Source organism: Anomaloglossus baeobatrachus, chromosome 4, assembly GCF_048569485.1.
Source record: "Anomaloglossus baeobatrachus isolate aAnoBae1 chromosome 4, aAnoBae1.hap1, whole genome shotgun sequence".
Taxonomy (NCBI): Eukaryota; Metazoa; Chordata; class Amphibia; order Anura; family Aromobatidae; genus Anomaloglossus; species Anomaloglossus baeobatrachus.
Window position 1 is genome coordinate 471,042,504 of NC_134356.1, and position 17,987 is coordinate 471,060,490.

The 17,987-nt window shown below is 50.7% G+C and overlaps 1 protein-coding gene across 14 annotated transcripts in view; it reads right to left on the reverse strand.

Moving 5' to 3' along the window:
• Window positions 1-17,987, reverse strand: part of TJP1 (tight junction protein 1) — a 739,774-nt gene that overhangs the window by 567,052 nt on the left and 154,735 nt on the right. For 4 of the 14 annotated variants that reach the window (XM_075345695.1, XM_075345704.1, XM_075345694.1 and 1 more), the window contains exon 1: window positions 3,560-3,675. The exons of 9 other annotated variants lie outside the window; for them this stretch is intronic. In XM_075345695.1, coding sequence (XP_075201810.1) covers window positions 3,560-3,654 — 95 coding nt within the window. In that variant the 5' untranslated portion in view covers window positions 3,655-3,675. Of the gene's footprint in view, window positions 1-3,559; window positions 3,677-17,987 lie in introns of those variants that run through there. One more of the 14 variants, XM_075345690.1, reaches the window with a different exon arrangement.

Sequence of the window (17,987 nt, forward strand, 5' to 3'; positions counted from 1 at the left end):
AATTCAAATGGCGCTCCTTCCATTCCAAGCCCTGGTATGCACTGAAACAGTAGATTTCTGCCATCCATGGGGTATTGACATACTCAGGAGCAATTGCACAACAAATTGTATGGTTCATTATCTCCTATTACCCTAGTGAATATGAAAAATTTGAGATTAAAGTAACATTTTTGTGATGCAAAATTTATTTTTTCACTTTCACACCTCAATATTATAAAATTCTATGAAGCACCTAGGGATTCAAGGGGCTCACTAAACATCTAGAGAAATTCCTTGAGGGGTCTAGTTTCCAAAATGGGGTCACTTCTTGGGGAGCTCCACTGTTTAGGCACATCAGGGGCCCACCAAACGCGACATGGCATCCGCTATCTATTCCACGCAATTTTGAACTCTAAAATTTAAATGGCGCTTCTTCCCTTCCAAGCCCTGCCATTGTCCCAAAATGTAGATTTCCACCACATATGGGATATCAGCATAAGGTGCATTTTCTATTACCTTTGTAAAAATGAAAGATTTGGGGCTAAAGCACCAGTTTTGTGGTAAAAAATGTATTTTTTTATTTTCACGGCTCAACGTTATAAAATTCTGTGAAGCACATGGCGCTCTTTCCATTCCAAGCCCGGGTATGCACTGAAACAGTAGATTTCCACCATCCATGGGGTATTGACATACTCAGGAGAAATTGCACAACAAATTGTAAGCTGCATTTAAGCTCTGATTTAAGGTCATAAAAATTCAGTTTGAAAATTGAAAAATGTTAGCTAAATTTAGGATATTTTCACAAATAAACACAATAAATATTTCCTAAATTTACCGTTATCATGAAGTATATTATGCCATGGAAAAACAATCTAAAAATCACTGGGATATGTTGAAGTGTTCCAGAATTATTACAGCATAAAGTGACACTGGTCAGGATTGAAAAAAATGGCCTGGTCATGAAGGTTTGGGCTTGAAGGGGTTAATTTAATTAAAAAAAATTTGGTTATAAACCTCACAAGGAATAAAAAGGTACCGAAATATCCCATTACAGTATCCGCAAGGATCAATATACTAGATATGGATTATGATAATCTATATGCTTCCTACAGGGCCCTAATGTCACCCTAAGGACAGTCCCTACCTTGCAGCAGAGGCTGGCTCAATATTGATAAAAGCAAATTGCTCCCCTGCTGGACGCCGGCAGTCCCTAGTATATAGTGAGTGGATATATATACAATATAACCATGCACCATATATACTGTATATCACACCACACACCATATATACAGTATATCACCACACATCACATATGCACTATATCGCCACACACTGTATATACAATATATCGCCACACAGTGTATAAACAGTATATTCACCATATATACAGTGTATCACCACACAGTATATATACAGAATATTACCACGAAACATATATACAATATATCACCACACAGAATATATACAGTATATCACCCCACACAGTATATATACAGTATTTCACTACACACTATATATACAATATGTCATCAGTGTATATACAGTATATCACCACACATCATTTATACAGTAGATTGCCACGTGCTGTATTTATAGTATATTGCCATCCAGCATATATACAGTATATCACCACACACCATATATACAGTATATCACCCCACACAGTATATATATATATATATACATAGATATATATATATATATATCTATATATATATATATTATATCATCACACACCATAGACACAGTATATTTACAAAATATCACACACCATAAATACAGTATATCACACCAAATACCATATATACAGTATAGCACACTTCACATCATATAAATAGTATATCACCCCACACCATATATACAGTATATCACCACATACCATATATACAATATATCACGTGTAAATACAATTTATCACCACACATCATATATGTAGTATACACAGTATATCACCACATACTATACATACAGTATATTGTCACAGACAATAATATATAGTATATCACCACACACCATATTTACACTATATTACCCAACACAGTATATATACAATATATGACACCACACACTATATATACAGTATATCACACCATATTTACAGCATATCACCCCACATGCCATATATACAGAAACCATCACACACCATATAGACTATGTCACGTGTGTACACAGTATATCACCACACATCATATATACAGTATATTGCAACACTGTATATACAGTATATCACTACACAGCATATATATATAGTATATTACCACACACCATTTTTACTGTATTTCACCCCACACACCTTACATACCTTACATACACCCACCTTACATACATTGTCAGAACATACCTTATATAGAGCAAATCACCACACACCATATATACACTATATCACCACACACCATATATACAATATATCACCAATGTATATACCACACACCATACATGCAGTATATCACCACACACCATATATACAATATATCACCAATGTATATACCACACACCATACATGCAGTATATCACCACACACCATATATACAATATATCACCAGTATATACCACACATCATACATGCAGTATATCACCACACACCATATATACAATATATCACCAGTGTATATACCACACACCATACATGCAGTAAAACACCACACACCATACATGCAGTATATCACCACACACCATATATACAATATATCACCAATGTATATACCACACACCATACATGCAGTATATCACCACACACCATATATACAATATATCACCAGTATATACCACACATCATACATGCAGTATATCACCACACACCATATATACAATATATCACCAGTGTATATACCACACACCATACATGCAGTAAAACACCACACACCATACATGCAGTATATCACCACACACCATATATACAATATATCACCAATGTATATACCACACACCATACATGCAGTATATCACCACACACCATATATACAATATATCACCAGTATATACCACACATCATACATGCAGTATATCACCACACACCATATATACAATATATCACCAGTATATACCACACACCATACATGCAGTATATCACCACACACCACATATACAATATATCACCAGTATATACCACACACCATACATGCAGTATATCACCACACACCATATATACAATATATCACCAGTGTATATACCACACACCATACATGCAGTAAAACACCACACACCATACATGCAGTATATCACCACACACCATATATACAATATATCACCAGTATATACCACACATCATATCACGCCCCAGTCCTCATTTTCGGTCTCCCTGTGCAGCATGCATGGCGCACAGACACCGCAGCAGGCGCACAGCTGCCGGTATCCATCAGCCTCAGCATCTATTATACATGCTGGAGACAATGCACCGTCCATGCAGACAGGCAGCCATAGAGAGGTACCATGCCCATCTGTGCGCCAATCACTGCACCCTGCCGTATACATGCCCGGTGCACCATACCGATCAGCACCCCCAATGCAGCACGCTGCATACACATGTCCCCGGTAAATGGAGCATGCACAGTCATTACAGCCATGACGGGCTCGTACTCACCACAGCTTCCTCTTGATAGGTAGAATGTTGCCCCTGTTGGATGGAGTCACTCCGATCGCCATCTGCAGCACAGTCAGGTATTTCTGGTATTTCATTTTGCCTCCCCCCTTGTATCTCCCCTCCGATGCCCCCCCTCACACCTCTGCATGCGATCATGAAATTGGGCTTCCCGGGCATCTGCCGTCCTGCCCTGTGACCCGCTGTCCTCCCTCCTCTCCCGGCTGTGTCCTCGGCGTGTCTTGTCAGCAGAGCACCATTTGTGAGCGGCACATAGAGATAACATTGACAGCTCGAGGTGGCAGCGCCATCCTTCTTCGCTCTGCTCTGCCTCCCTCCCTCCCCTGCTGTCACTGGAGCCCAGCAATCCTATTAGCACCTAGAATAGCGTCCCATTAATCCCCTCTGTTGGTTCAGGTCTAATGAGGTTGTGGCTCCAAACACCCAGCAGTGATCACGTCCAAATTAGCAGCGCGCCCTGGTTCCCTCTGCCTGGCATCGCTGCAAAGGGCAAGGGAGGGGGCAGGGCGGGCTGTGGGCAATAAGCATATTAAGCAATTATTTGATACCACCCAAAGAATCCAGAGACAGCGGCACGGGCTGGATGGCAGCACACCACGTGACCCGAGCTTCCGAAAACCTGGACTGAGAGCAGAGACGGAAGAAGAGCGACACGGGAGAAGACATCAACTGCAAGCAGAGATGGGGGAAGAGCGGAGCCAGCGGCTACAGGGGGAAGAGCAAAGACAGCGGCTACTGGGGGAAGAGCGGAGCCAGCGGCTACAGGGGGAAGAGCGGAGCCAGCGGCAGCTACAGGGGGAAGAGCGGAGCCAGCGGCAGCTACAGGGAGAAGAGAAAAGTCAGCGGCTACAGGGGAAGAGCAGAGACAGCGGCTACAGGGGGAAGAGCAAAGACAGCAACTACAGGGGGAAGAGAAAAGTCAGCGGCTACAGGGGAAGAGCGGAGCCAGCGGCTACAGGGGGAAGAGCAAAGACAGCGGCTACAGGGGGAAGAGCAGAGCCAGCGGCTACAGGGGGAAGAGCAAAGACAGCGGCTACAGGGAGAAGAGCAAAGACAGCGGCTACAGGGGGAAGAGCAAAGAAAGCGGCTACAGGGGGAAGAGCAAAGACAGCGGCAGCTACAGGGAGAAGAGAAAAGTCAGCGGCTACAGGGGAAGAGCAGAGACAGCGGCTACAGGGGGAAGAGCAAAGACAGCGGCTACAGGGAGAAGAGCAAAGACAGCGGCTACAGGGGGAAGAGCAAAGAAAGCGGCTACAGGGGGAACAGCAAAGACAGCGGCAGCTACAGGGAGAAGAGAAAAGTCAGCGGCTACAGGGGAAGAGCAGAGACAGCGGCTACAGGGGGAAGAGCAAAGACAGCGGCTACAGGGGGAAGAGCAAAGTCAGCGGCTACAGGGGGAAGAGCAGAGACAGCGGCTACAGGGGGAAGAGCAAAGACAGCGGCTACAGGGGGAAGAGTAAAGAGAGCGGCAGCTACAGGAAGAAGAGAAAAGTCAGCGGCTACAGGGGAAGAGCAGAGACAGCGGCTACAGGGGGAAGAGGAAAGACAGCGGCTACAGGGAGAAGACATCAACTGCAAGCAGAGATGGGGGAAGAGCGGAGCCAGCGGCTACAGGGGGAAGAGCAAAGACAGCGGCTACAGGGGGAAGAGCAAAGACAGCAGCTACAGGGGGAAGAGAAAAGTCAGCGGCTACAGGGGAAGAGCAGAGACAGCGGCTACAGGGGGAAGAGCAAAGACAGCGGCTACAGGGGGAAGAGCAAAGACAGCGGCTACAGGGGGAAGAGCAAAGACAGCAGCTACAAGGGGAAGAGCAAAGACAGCAGCTACAGGGGGAAGAGCAGAGACAGCGGCTACAGGGGGAACAGCAAAGACAGCGGCAGCTACAGGGAGAAGAGAAAAGTGAGCGGCTACAGGGGAAGAGCAGAGACAGCGGCTACAGGGGGAAGAGCAAAGACAGCGGCTACAGGGGGAAGAGCAAAGACAGCGGCTACAGGGGGAAGAGCAAAGAGAGCGGCAGCTACAGGAAGAAGAGAAAAGTCAGCGGCTACAGGGGAAGAGCAGAGACAGCGGCTACAGGGGGAAGAGCAAAGACAGCGGCTACAGGGAGAAGACATCAACTGCAAGCAGAGATGGGGGAAGAGCGGAGCCAGCGGCTACAGGGGGAAGAGCAAAGACAGCGGCTACAGGGGGAAGAGCAAAGACAGCAGCTACAGGGGGAAGAGAAAAGTCAGCGGCTACAGGGGAAGAGCAGAGACAGCGGCTACAGGGGGAAGAGCAAAGACAGCGGCTACAGGGGGAAGAGCAAAGACAGCGGCTACAGGGGGAAGAGCAAAGACAGCAGCTACAAGGGGAAGAGCAAAGACTGCGGCTACAGAGAGAAAAGCAGAGACAGCGTATACAGGGAGAAGAGCAGAGACAGCGGCTATATGGGGAAGAGCAAAGACAGCGTCTACAGGGAGAAAAGCAGAGACAGCGGCTACAGGGAGAAGAGCAAAGACAGTGGCTACAGGGAGAAGAGCAGAGACAGCGGCTACATGAGGAAGAGCAAAGACAGCAGCTACAGGGGGAAGAGCAAAGACAGCGGCTACAGGAAGAAGAGCAGAGACAGCGGCTACAGTGAGAAGAGTAGAGACAGCGGCTACATGGGGAAGAGCAAAGACAGCAGCTATAAGGGAAAGAGCAAAGACAGTGGCTACAGGGAGAAGAGTAAAGACAGTGGCTATATGGGGAACAGCAAAGACAACGGCTACAGGGAGAAGAGCAGAGACAGCATCTACAGGGAGAAGAGCAGAGACAGTGGCTACATGGGGAAGAGCAAAGACAGCGGCTACAGAGGGAAGAGCAAAGACAGCGGCTACAGGGAGAAAAGCAGAGACAGCGGCTACAGGGAGAAGAACAGAGACTGCGGCTACAGAGCGAAGAGCAAAGACAGCGGCTACAGGGAGAAGAGCAGTGACAGCAGCTACAGATGGAAGAGCAAAGAAAGCGGCTACAGGGAGAAGAGCAGAGACAGTGGCTACATGGGGAAGAGCAAAGACAGCAGCTACAGGGGGAAGAGCAAAGACAGCGGCTACAGGGAGAAGAGCAGAGACAGTGGCTATATGGGGAAGAGCAAAGACAGCGGCTACAAGGAGAAAAGCAGAGACAGCGGCTACAGGGAGAAGAGCAAAGACAGTGGCTACAGGGAGAAGAGCAGAGACAGTGGCTACAGGGAGAAGAGCAGAGACAGCGGCTACAGTGAGAAGAGTAGAGACAGCGGCTACATGGGGAAGAGCAAAGACAGCAGCTATAAGGGGAAGAGCAAAGACAGCGGCTACAGGGAGAAGAGTAGAGACAGTGGCTATATGGGGAACAGCAAAGACAGCGGCTACAGGGAGAAGAGCAGAGACAGCATCTACAGGGAGAAGAGCAGAGACAGTGGCTACATGGGGAAGAGCAAAGACAGTGGCTACAGGAAGAAGAGCAGAGACAGTGGCTATATGGGGAAGAGCAAAGACTGCGGCTACAGAGAGAAAAGCAGAGACAGCGTATACAGGGAGAAGAGCAGAGACAGCGGCTATATGGGGAAGAGCAAAGACAGCGTCTACAGGGAGAAAAGCAGAGACAGCGGCTACAGGGAGAAGAGCAAAGACAGCGGCTACAGGGGGAAGAGCAAAGACAGCGGCTACAGGGGGAAGAGCAAAGAGAGCGGCAGCTACAGGAAGAAGAGAAAAGTCAGCGGCTACAGGGGAAGAGCAGAGACAGCGGCTACAGGGGGAAGAGCAAAGACAGCGGCTACAGGGAGAAGACATCAACTGCAAGCAGAGATGGGGGAAGAGCGGAGCCAGCGGCTACAGGGGAAGAGCAGAGACAGCGGCTACAGGGGGAAGAGCAAAGACAGCGGCTACAGGGGGAAGAGCAAAGACAGCGGCTACAGGGGGAAGAGCAAAGAGAGCGGCAGCTACAGGAAGAAGAGAAAAGTCAGCGGCTACAGGGGAAGAGCAGAGACAGCGGCTACAGGGGGAAGAGCAAAGACAGCGGCTACAGGGAGAAGACATCAACTGCAAGCAGAGATGGGGGAAGAGCGGAGCCAGCGGCTACAGGGGGAAGAGCAAAGACAGCGGCTACAGGGGGAAGAGCAAAGACAGCAGCTACAGTGGGAAGAGAAAAGTCAGCGGCTACAGGGGAAGAGCAGAGACAGCGGCTACAGGGGGAAGAGCAAAGACAGCGGCTACAGGGGGAAGAGCAAAGACAGCGGCTACAGGGGGAAGAGCAAAGACAGCAGCTACAAGGGGAAGAGCAAAGACTGCGGCTACAGAGAGAAAAGCAGAGACAGCGTATACAGGGAGAAGAGCAGAGACAGCGGCTATATGGGGAAGAGCAAAGACAGCGTCTACAGGGAGAAAAGCAGAGACAGCGGCTACAGGGAGAAGAGCAAAGACAGTGGCTACAGGGAGAAGAGCAGAGACAGCGGCTACATGAGGAAGAGCAAAGACAGCAGCTACAGGGGGAAGAGCAAAGACAGCGGCTACAGGAAGAAGAGCAGAGACAGCGGCTACAGTGAGAAGAGTAGAGACAGCGGCTACATGGGGAAGAGCAAAGACAGCAGCTATAAGGGAAAGAGCAAAGACAGTGGCTACAGGGAGAAGAGTAAAGACAGTGGCTATATGGGGAACAGCAAAGACAACGGCTACAGGGAGAAGAGCAGAGACAGCATCTACAGGGAGAAGAGCAGAGACAGTGGCTACATGGGGAAGAGCAAAGACAGCGGCTACAGAGGGAAGAGCAAAGACAGCGGCTACAGGGAGAAAAGCAGAGACAGCGGCTACAGGGAGAAGAACAGAGACTGCGGCTACAGAGCGAAGAGCAAAGACAGCGGCTACAGGGAGAAGAGCAGTGACAGCAGCTACAGATGGAAGAGCAAAGAAAGCGGCTACAGGGAGAAGAGCAGAGACAGTGGCTACATGGGGAAGAGCAAAGACAGCAGCTACAGGGGGAAGAGCAAAGACAGCGGCTACAGGGAGAAGAGCAGAGACAGTGGCTATATGGGGAAGAGCAAAGACAGCGGCTACAAGGAGAAAAGCAGAGACAGCGGCTACAGGGAGAAGAGCAAAGACAGTGGCTACAGGGAGAAGAGCAGAGACAGTGGCTACAGGGAGAAGAGCAGAGACAGCGGCTACAGTGAGAAGAGTAGAGACAGCGGCTACATGGGGAAGAGCAAAGACAGCAGCTATAAGGGGAAGAGCAAAGACAGCGGCTACAGGGAGAAGAGTAGAGACAGTGGCTATATGGGGAACAGCAAAGACAGCGGCTACAGGGAGAAGAGCAGAGACAGCATCTACAGGGAGAAGAGCAGAGACAGTGGCTACATGGGGAAGAGCAAAGACAGTGGCTACAGGAAGAAGAGCAGAGACAGTGGCTATATGGGGAAGAGCAAAGACTGCGGCTACAGAGAGAAAAGCAGAGACAGCGTATACAGGGAGAAGAGCAGAGACAGCGGCTATATGGGGAAGAGCAAAGACAGCGTCTACAGGGAGAAAAGCAGAGACAGCGGCTACAGGGAGAAGAGCAAAGACAGTGGCTACAGGGAGAAGAGCAGAGACAGCGGCTACATGAGGAAGAGCAAAGACAGCAGCTACAGGGGGAAGAGCAAAGACAGCGGCTACAGGAAGAAGAGCAGAGACAGCGGCTACAGTGAGAAGAGTAGAGACAGCGGCTACATGGGGAAGAGCAAAGACAGCAGCTATAAGGGAAAGAGCAAAGACAGTGGCTACAGGGAGAAGAGTAAAGACAGTGGCTATATGGGGAACAGCAAAGACAGCGGCTACAGGGAGAAGAGCAGAGACAGCATCTACAGGGAGAAGAGCAGAGACAGTGGCTACATGGGGAAGAGCAAAGACAGCGGCTACAGAGGGAAGAGCAAAGACAGCGGCTACAGGGAGAAAAGCAGAGACAGCGGCTACAGGGAGAACAACAGAGACAGCGGCTACAGAGCGAAGAGCAAAGACAGCGGCTACAGGGAGAAGAGCAGTGACAGCAGCTACAGATGGAAGAGCAAAGAAAGCGGCTACAGGGAGAAGAGCAGAGACAGTGGCTATATGGGGAAGAGCAAAGACAGCGGCTACAAGGAGAAAAGCAGAGACAGCATCTACAGGGAGAAGAGCAGAGACAGTGGCTACATGGGGAAGAGCAAAGACAGTGGCTACAGGAAGAAGAGCAGAGACAGTGGCTATATGGGGAAGAGCAAAGACAGCGGCTACAGGGAGAAAAGCAGAGACAGCGGCTACAGGGAGAAGAGCAAAGACAGTAGATACAGGGAGAAGAGCGGATACAGCGGCTACATGAGGAAGAGCAAAGACAGCAGCTACAGGGGCAAGAGCAAAGACAGCGGCTACAAAGAGAAAAGCAGAAACAGCGGCTACAGGAAGAAGAACAGAGACAGCGGCTACAGAGGGAAGAGCAAAGACAGCGGCTACAGGGAGAAGAGCAGAGACAGTGGCTACAGAGGGAAGAGCAAAGACAGCGGCTACAGGGAGAAGAGCAGAGACAGTGGCTACATGGGGAAGAGCAAAGACAGCAGCTACAGGGGGAAGAGCAAAGACAGCGGCTACAGGGAGAAGAGCAGAGACAGTGGCTATATGGGGAAGAGCAAAGACAGCGGCTACAGGGAGAAAAGCAGAGACAGCGGCTACAGGGGGAAGAGCAAAGACAGCAGCTACAGGGGGAAGAGCAGAGACAGCGGCTACAGGGGGAACAGCAAAGACAGCGGCAGCTACAGGAAGAAGAGCAAAGACAGCAGCTACAAGGGGAAGAGCAAAGACAGCAGCTACAGGGGGAAGAGCAGAGACAGCGGCTATAGGGGGAACAGCAAAGACAGCGGCAGCTACAGGGAGAAGAGAAAAGTCAGCGGCTACAGGGGAAGAGCAGAGACAGCGGCTACAGGGAGAAGAGCAGAGACAGCGGCTACAGGGGGAAGAGCAGAGACAGCTGCTATATGGGGAAGAGAAAAGACAGCGGCTACAGGGAGAAGAGACAGCGGCTACAGGGAGAAGAGAAAAGACAGCAGCTACAGGGGAAGAGCAGAGACAGCGGCTACAGGGAGAAGAGCAGAGACAGCAGCTACAGGGGGAAGAGCAGAGACAGTAGCTATGTGGGGAAGAGCAAAGACAGCGGCTACAGGGAGAAGAGCAAAGACAGTGGCTACAGGGAGAAGAGCAGAGACAGCGGCTACATGGAGAAGAGCAAAGACAGAGGCTACAGGGAGAAGAGCAAAGACAGTGGCTACAGGGAGAAGAGCAGAGACAGCGGCTACAGGGAGAAGAGCAAAGACAGCGGCTACAGGGAGAAGAGACAGCGGCTACAGGGAGAAGAGCAAAGACAGCGGCTACAGGGAGAAGAGCAAAGACAGCGGCTACAGAGAGAAGAGAAAATACAGCGGCTACAGGGGGAAGAGCAAAGACAGCGGCTACAGAGAGAAGAGAAAATACAGCGGCTACAGGGAGAAGAGCAGAGACAGCAGCTACAGGGAGAAGAGCAGAGACAGTGGCTACAGGGAGAAGAGCAGAGACAGTGGATGCAGGGGGGGAGGGCAAAGACAGCGGCGGCTACAGGGAGAAGAGCAGAGACAGCGGCTACATGGGGAAGAGCAAAGACAGCGGCTACAGGGAGAACAGTAGAGACAGCGGCTACATGGGGAAGAGCAAAGACAGCGGCTACAGGGAGAAAAGCAGAGACAGCGGCTACAGGGAGAAGAGCAAAGACAGTGGATACAGGGAGAAGAGCAGAGACATGAGGAAGAGCGGCATGGGGAAGAGCAAAGACAGCGGCTACAGGGAGAAGGGCAGAGACAGCGGCTACAGAGAGAAGAGCAAAGACAGTGGATACAGGGAGAAGAGCAGAGACATGAGGAAGAGCGGCTACATGAGGAAGAGCAAAGACAGCAGCTACAGGTGGAAGAGCAAAGACAGTGGCTACAGGGAGAAAAGCAGAGACAGCGGCTACAGGGAGAAGAACAGAGACAGCGGCTACAGAGGGAAGAGCAAAGACAGCGGCTACAGGGAGAAGAGCAGAGACAGAGAATGCAGGGGGGAGAGCAAAGACAGCGGCGGCTATAGGGAGAAGAGCAGAGACAGTGGCTACATGGGGAAGAGCAAAGACAGCAGCTACAGGGGGAAGAGCAAAGACAGCGGCTACAGGGAGAAGAGCAGAGACAGCATCTACAGGGAGAAGAGCAGATACAGTGGCTACATGGGGAAGAGCAAAGACAGCGGCTACAGGGAGAAGAGCAGAGACAGTAGCTATATGGGGAAGAGCAAAGACAGCGGCTACAGGGAGAAGAGCAGAGACAGTAGATACAGGGAGAAGAGCAGAGACAGTGGCTACATGAGGAAGAGCAAAGACAGCAGCTACAGGGGGAAGAGCAAAGACTGCGGCTACAGAGAGAAAAGCAGAGACAGCGTATACAGGGAGAAGAGCAGAGACAGCATCTACAGGGAGAAGAGCAGATACAGTGGCTACATGGGGAAGAGCAAAGACAGCGGCTACAGGGAGAAGAGCAGAGACAGTGGCTATATGGGGAACAGCAAAGACAGCGGTTACAGGGAGAAGAGCAGAGACAGCATCTACAGGGAGAAGAGCAGAGACAGTGGCTACATGGGGAAGAGCAAAGACAGCGGCTACAAGGAGAAGAGCAGAGACAGTGGCTATATGGGGAAGAGCAAAGACAGTGGCTACAGGGAGAAGAGCAGAGACAGCCGCTACAGGGAGAAGAGCAAAGACAGTAGATACAGGGAGAAAAGCGGAGACAGCGGCTACATGAGGAAGAGCAAAGAAAGCAGCTACAGGGGGAAGAGCAAAGACAGCGGCTACAGGGAGAAAAGCAGAGACAGCGGCTACAGGGAGAAGAACAGAGACAGCGGCTACAGAGGGAAGAGCAAAGACAGCGGCTACAGGGAGAAGAGCAGAGACAGTGGCTACAGGGGGAAGAGCAAAGACAGCGGCTACAGGGAGAAGAGTAGAGACAGTAGCTATATTGGGAAGAGCAAAGACAGCAGCTACAGTGGGAAGAGCAAAGACCAGCTACAGGGAGAAGTGCAAAAACAGCAGGTACAGGGGGAAGAGCAAAGACAGCGGCTACAGGGAAAAGAGTAGAGACAGCAGCTACATGGGGAAGAGCAAAGACAGTGGATATAGGTAGAAGAGCAGAGACATGAGGAAGAGAGGCTATATGAGGAAGAGCAAAGACAGCAGCTACAGGGGGAAGAGCAAAGACAGTGGCTACAGGGAGAAAAGCAGAGACAGCGGCTACAGGGAGAAGAACAGAGACAGCGGCTACAGAGGGAAGAGCAAAGACAGCGGCTGCAGGGAGAAGAGTAGAGACAGTGGCTGTATGGGGAACAGCAAAGACAGCGGCTACAGGAAGAAGAGCAGAGACAGCATCTACAGGGAGAAGAGCAGAGACAGTGGCTACATGGGGAAGAGCAAAGACAGCGGCTACAGGGAGAAGAGCAGAGACAGTGGCTATATGGCGAAGAGCAAAGACAGCGGCTACAGGGAGAAGAGCAGAGACAGCAGCTACAGGGAGAAGAGCAAAGACAGTAGATACAGGGAGAAGAGCGGAGACAGCGGCTACAGGGAGAAGAACAGAGACAGCGGCTACAGAGGGAAGAGCAAAGACAGCGGCTACAGGGAGAAGAGCAGTGACAGCGGCTACAGAGGGAAGAGCAAAAACAGCGGCTACTGGGAGAAGAGCAGAGACAGTGGCTACATGGGCAAGAGCAAAGACAGCAGCTACAGGGGGAAGAGCAAAGACAGCGACTGCAGGGAGAAGAGCAGAGACAGTGGCTATATGGGGAAGAGAAAAGACAGCGGCTACAGGGAGAAGAGCAGAGACAGCGGCTATATGGGGAAGAGGAAAGACAGTGGCTACAGGGAGAAGAGTAGAGACAGCAGCTACATGGGGAAGAGCAAAGACAGTGGCTACAGGGAGAAGAGCAGAGACAGTGGCTATATGGGGAAGAGAAAAGACAGCGGCTACAGGGAGAAGAGCAGAGACAGCGGATACAGGGGGAAGAGCAAAGACAGCGGCGGCTACAGGGAGAAGAACAGAGACAGCGGCTATATGGCAAAGAGCAAAGACAGCGGCTACAGGGAGAAGAGCAGAGACAGTAGCTAATGGGGAAGAGCAAAGACAGCAGCTACAGGGGGAAGTGCAAAAACAGCAGGTACAGGGGGAAGAGCAAAGACAGCGGCTACAGGGAAAAGAGTAGAGACAGCAGCTACATGGGGAAGAGCAAAGACAGCGGCTACAGGGAGAAGAGCAGAGACAGTGGCTATATGGGGAAGAGAAAAGACAGTGGCTACAGGGAGAAGAGTTGAGACAGCGGATACAGGGGGAAGAGCAAAGACAGCGGCGGCTACAGGGAGAAGAGCAGAGACAGCGGCTATATGGGGAAGAGCAAAGACAGCGGCTACAGGGAGAAGAGCAGAGACAGTGGCTATATGGGGAAGAGCAAAGACAGCATCTACAGGGAGAAGAGCAGAGGCAGCGGCTACATGAGGAAGAGCAAAGACAGCAGCTACAGGGAGAAGAGCAGAGACAGCAGCTACAGGGGGAAGAGCAAAGACAGCGGCTACAGGGAGAAGAGCAGAGACAGTAGCTATATTGGGAAGCGCAAAGACAGCAGCTACAGGGGGAAGAGCAAAGTCCAGCTACAGGGAGAAGAGCAGAGACAGTGGCTACATGGGAAAAAGCAAAGACAGCAGCTACAGGGGGAAGTGCAAAAACAGCAGGTACAGGGGGAAGAGCAAAGACAGCAGCTACAGGGAAAAGAGTAGAGACAGCAGCTACATGGGGAAGAGCAAAGACAGCGGCTACAGGGAGAAGAGCAGAGACAGTGGTTATATGGGGAAGAGAAAAGACAGCGGCTACAGGGAGAAGAGCAGAGACAGTAGCTATATTGGGAAGCGCAAAGACAGCAGCTACAGGGGGAAGAGCAAAGACCAGCTACAGGGAGAAGAGCAGAGACAGTGGCTACATGGGAAAAAGCAAATACAGCAGCTACAGGGGGAAGTGCAAAAACAGCAGGTACAGGGGATAGAGCAAAGACAGCGGCTACAGGGAAAAGAGTAGAGACAGCAGCTACATGGGGAAGAGCAAAAACAGCGGCTACAGGGAGAAGAGCAGAGACAGTGGCTATATGGGGAAGAGAAAAGACAGCGGCTACAGGGAGAAGAGCAGAGATAGCGGATACAGGGGGAAGAGCAAAGAACGCGGTGGCTACAGGGAGAAGAGCAGAGACAGCGGCTATATGGGGAAGAGCAAAGACAGCTGCTACAGGGAGAAGAGCAGAGACAGTGGCTATATGGGGAAGAGCAAAGACAACAGCTACAGGGAGAAGAGCAGAGGCAGCGGCTACATGAGGAAGAGCAAAAACAGCAGCTACACGGAGAAGAGCAGAGACAGCGGCTACAGGGTGAAGATCAAAGATAGTGGCTACAGGGAGAAGAGCAGAGACAGCGGCTACAGGGAGAAGAGCAGAGACAGCAGCTACAGGGAGAAGAGCAAAGACAGCAGCTACAAGCGGAAGAGCAAAGACAGCGGCTACAGGGAGAAGAGCAGAGACAGCAGCTACAGGGAGAAGAGCAAAGATAGTGGCTACAGGGAGAAGAGCAGAGACAGCGGCTACATGAGGAAGAGCAAAGACAGCAGCTACAGGGGGAAGAGCAGAGACATCAACTGAGAGAAGAGACAAACGAAAGAGGAGCAACTGCGGCTACAGGGGTAAGAGGAGAGACATCTGCTACAGGGGGAAGAACAAAAATATCAGTTACAGGAGGAAGAACAGACACATCAGTTTCAGGGGGAAATGAGACAGTAGCCACAGGGAGAAGAGCAGAGACATCAGCTACAGTGGGCATAAAAGGGACAGCAGCTACAGGGGGAAGAGCAAAGGCAGCGGCTATAGGGTGAAGAGGAAAGGCAGCAGCTACAGGGAGAAGAGCAGGAACATCAGCTATAGGAGAAAGAGGAGAGACAATGGCCTGCAGGGGGAAGAGCAGAGACAGCAGCTACAGGGGGAAGAGGAGTGGCATTGGCTACAAGGGGAATGAGAGACAGTGGTCCATTTGGGAAGAGTAGAGTCATCTGCTGCAGGGGGAACAGAAAAGTCAGTGGCTTCAGGGGGAAGAGGAGAAATAGCGGCTACAGAGAGAAGAGCAGAGACAACAACTGAGAGGAGAGATGGGAAAGAGGATTGACTGAGGCTACAGGGGTAAGAGGAGAGACATTGGCTACAGGTGGAAGAACAGAACATCAGTTACAGGGGGAAGAACAGAAACATCAGTTACAGGGGGAAGAGGAGAGACATCGGCTATAGGGGGAAAAGAAGAGACAGTGGCTACTGGGGGAAGAGCAGAGACATCGGCTACAGGGTGAAAAGCAAAGGCAACGGCTACAAGAAGAGCAGGAACATCTGCCATAGGAGAAAGAGGAGAGACAAAGGCTACAGGGGAAAGAGCAGAGACAGCAGCTACAGGAGGAAGAGGAGTGGCATTGGCTACAGGGGGGAATGACAGACAGTGGTTACAGTGGGAAGAGTAGAGTCATCTGCTGCAGGGGGAACAGCAAAGGCAGTGGCTACAGGGGAAGAGGAGAGATAGCGGCTTCAGTAAGAAGAGCAGAGACATCAACTGAGAGGAGAAATGGGGAAGAGGAGAGGCTACGACTACAGGGGTAAGAGGAGATATCAGCTACAAGGGGAAGAGAAAAAACATTGGCTACAGACGGAAGAGCAGAGACATCAAAAGAGAGCAGAGTCAGACAACAGCTACAGGGGGGAGAGGAGAGACAGCGGCTACAGGGAGAAGAGGAGAGACATTGGCTACAGGGGAAAGAGGAAAGACATCGGCTAGAGGGTCTAGAGGAGAGACAGCGGTAACAAATAAAAGAGCAGAGACAGCGGCTACAGAGGGAAGAGCAGAGACATCGGCTACAGGGAAAAGAGCATACACATCCGCTACAGGGGCAAGAGGAGAGACAGCGGCTACAGGGAAAATAGCAGAGACAGTAGCTACAGAGGGAAGAGCAGAAACATTGGCTACAGGGAGAAGAGCAGAGACAATGGCTAAAGGGGGTAAGGCAGAGACATTGGCTACAGGGTAAAGAGAAGAGACATAAGCTGAAAGCAGAGACAGTGGGTACAGGAGGAAGAGCAGAGACAGCAGTTATAGAGGAGAGAGCAAAAACATCGGCTACAGAGAGAAGAACAGTGTAACGTGTGGCCGGAACCACAGAGTCAGAATGGCTGTCACAGACAGACTAGAGGTAAGCTACCCACTCAACAGAATCCTGAGAACCCCGAAACCCTGTATCCCTATACAGGGATCTGGAATTACTACAAGGTCCAAGACATCGCTGCCTATGGAAGGCTGCAGTCCAGAGAAGAGTAGTCGTCAAGCAGGGTCAAAACCAGGAGGTACAAAAAGGGACAAAAATGTCAAGAGAGAAGTCAGGAAACCAGACCAAGGTCACACCACAGATGGGAGCGAAGAACAAAACACGGCAGGCAGGAGAGTCGTCAGTGTACAGGCAGAGGTCAAAACATGGGGATCAGAATCCATGAGCATGGTGTGAACCAGAGTCCAGCAGAATACAATAAAACTATATCTGGTGATGACCAGCAGACAGGAGGAGGAATAAGAAAGGTGTGGTGCCTTCTCATTGTCCATGGCTGAAAGGTGGTAACTTCATCTGAAAGGCACACACCACCACAGTCAGCCAGTGGTACTGCAGGTGCCAGGGAAACCCAGCTTAATGGATGGGCAGAGTCTGCCCCCACCACAGCTACTGGTACTGACTCCTCCTCTACCACGAAAAAAAAATCAAAGACAGCAGCTACAGGGAGAGGAGCAGAGACATCGGCTGCAGGGGGAACAGGAGAGACATCGGCTACAGGGGGAAGAGGAGAGATAGCGGCTACAAGGGGAAGAGCAGATACAGGGGGAAGAGGAGAGTCAGCGGCCACAAGGAAAGGAGCAGAGACAGTGGTTACAGAGTGATGAGCAGAGACATCAGCCACAGGGAGAAGACAAAAGACAGCAGCTACAGGGAGATGAGCAGAGACATTGGCTACAGGGGAAAGAGCAGAGACAGCGACTCCAGATGGAAGAGGAGAGGCAGCAACTACAGGAGGAAGAGCAGAGACATCAGTCACAGGGGGAAGAGTGGAGAGAGCGACTACATTGGGAAGAGGAGAAACAGAGGCTACAGGGGGAAGAGCAGGGACATTGGCTACAGAGGGAAGACGAGAGACCGGCTACAGGGGGAAGAGCAAAGAGCGGCTACAGGAGGAAGAGCAGAGAAAGCATCTACAGGGGGAAGTGTAGAGACAGCGGCTACAGGGGGAAGAGCAGAGAGCGGCTACAGGGGGAA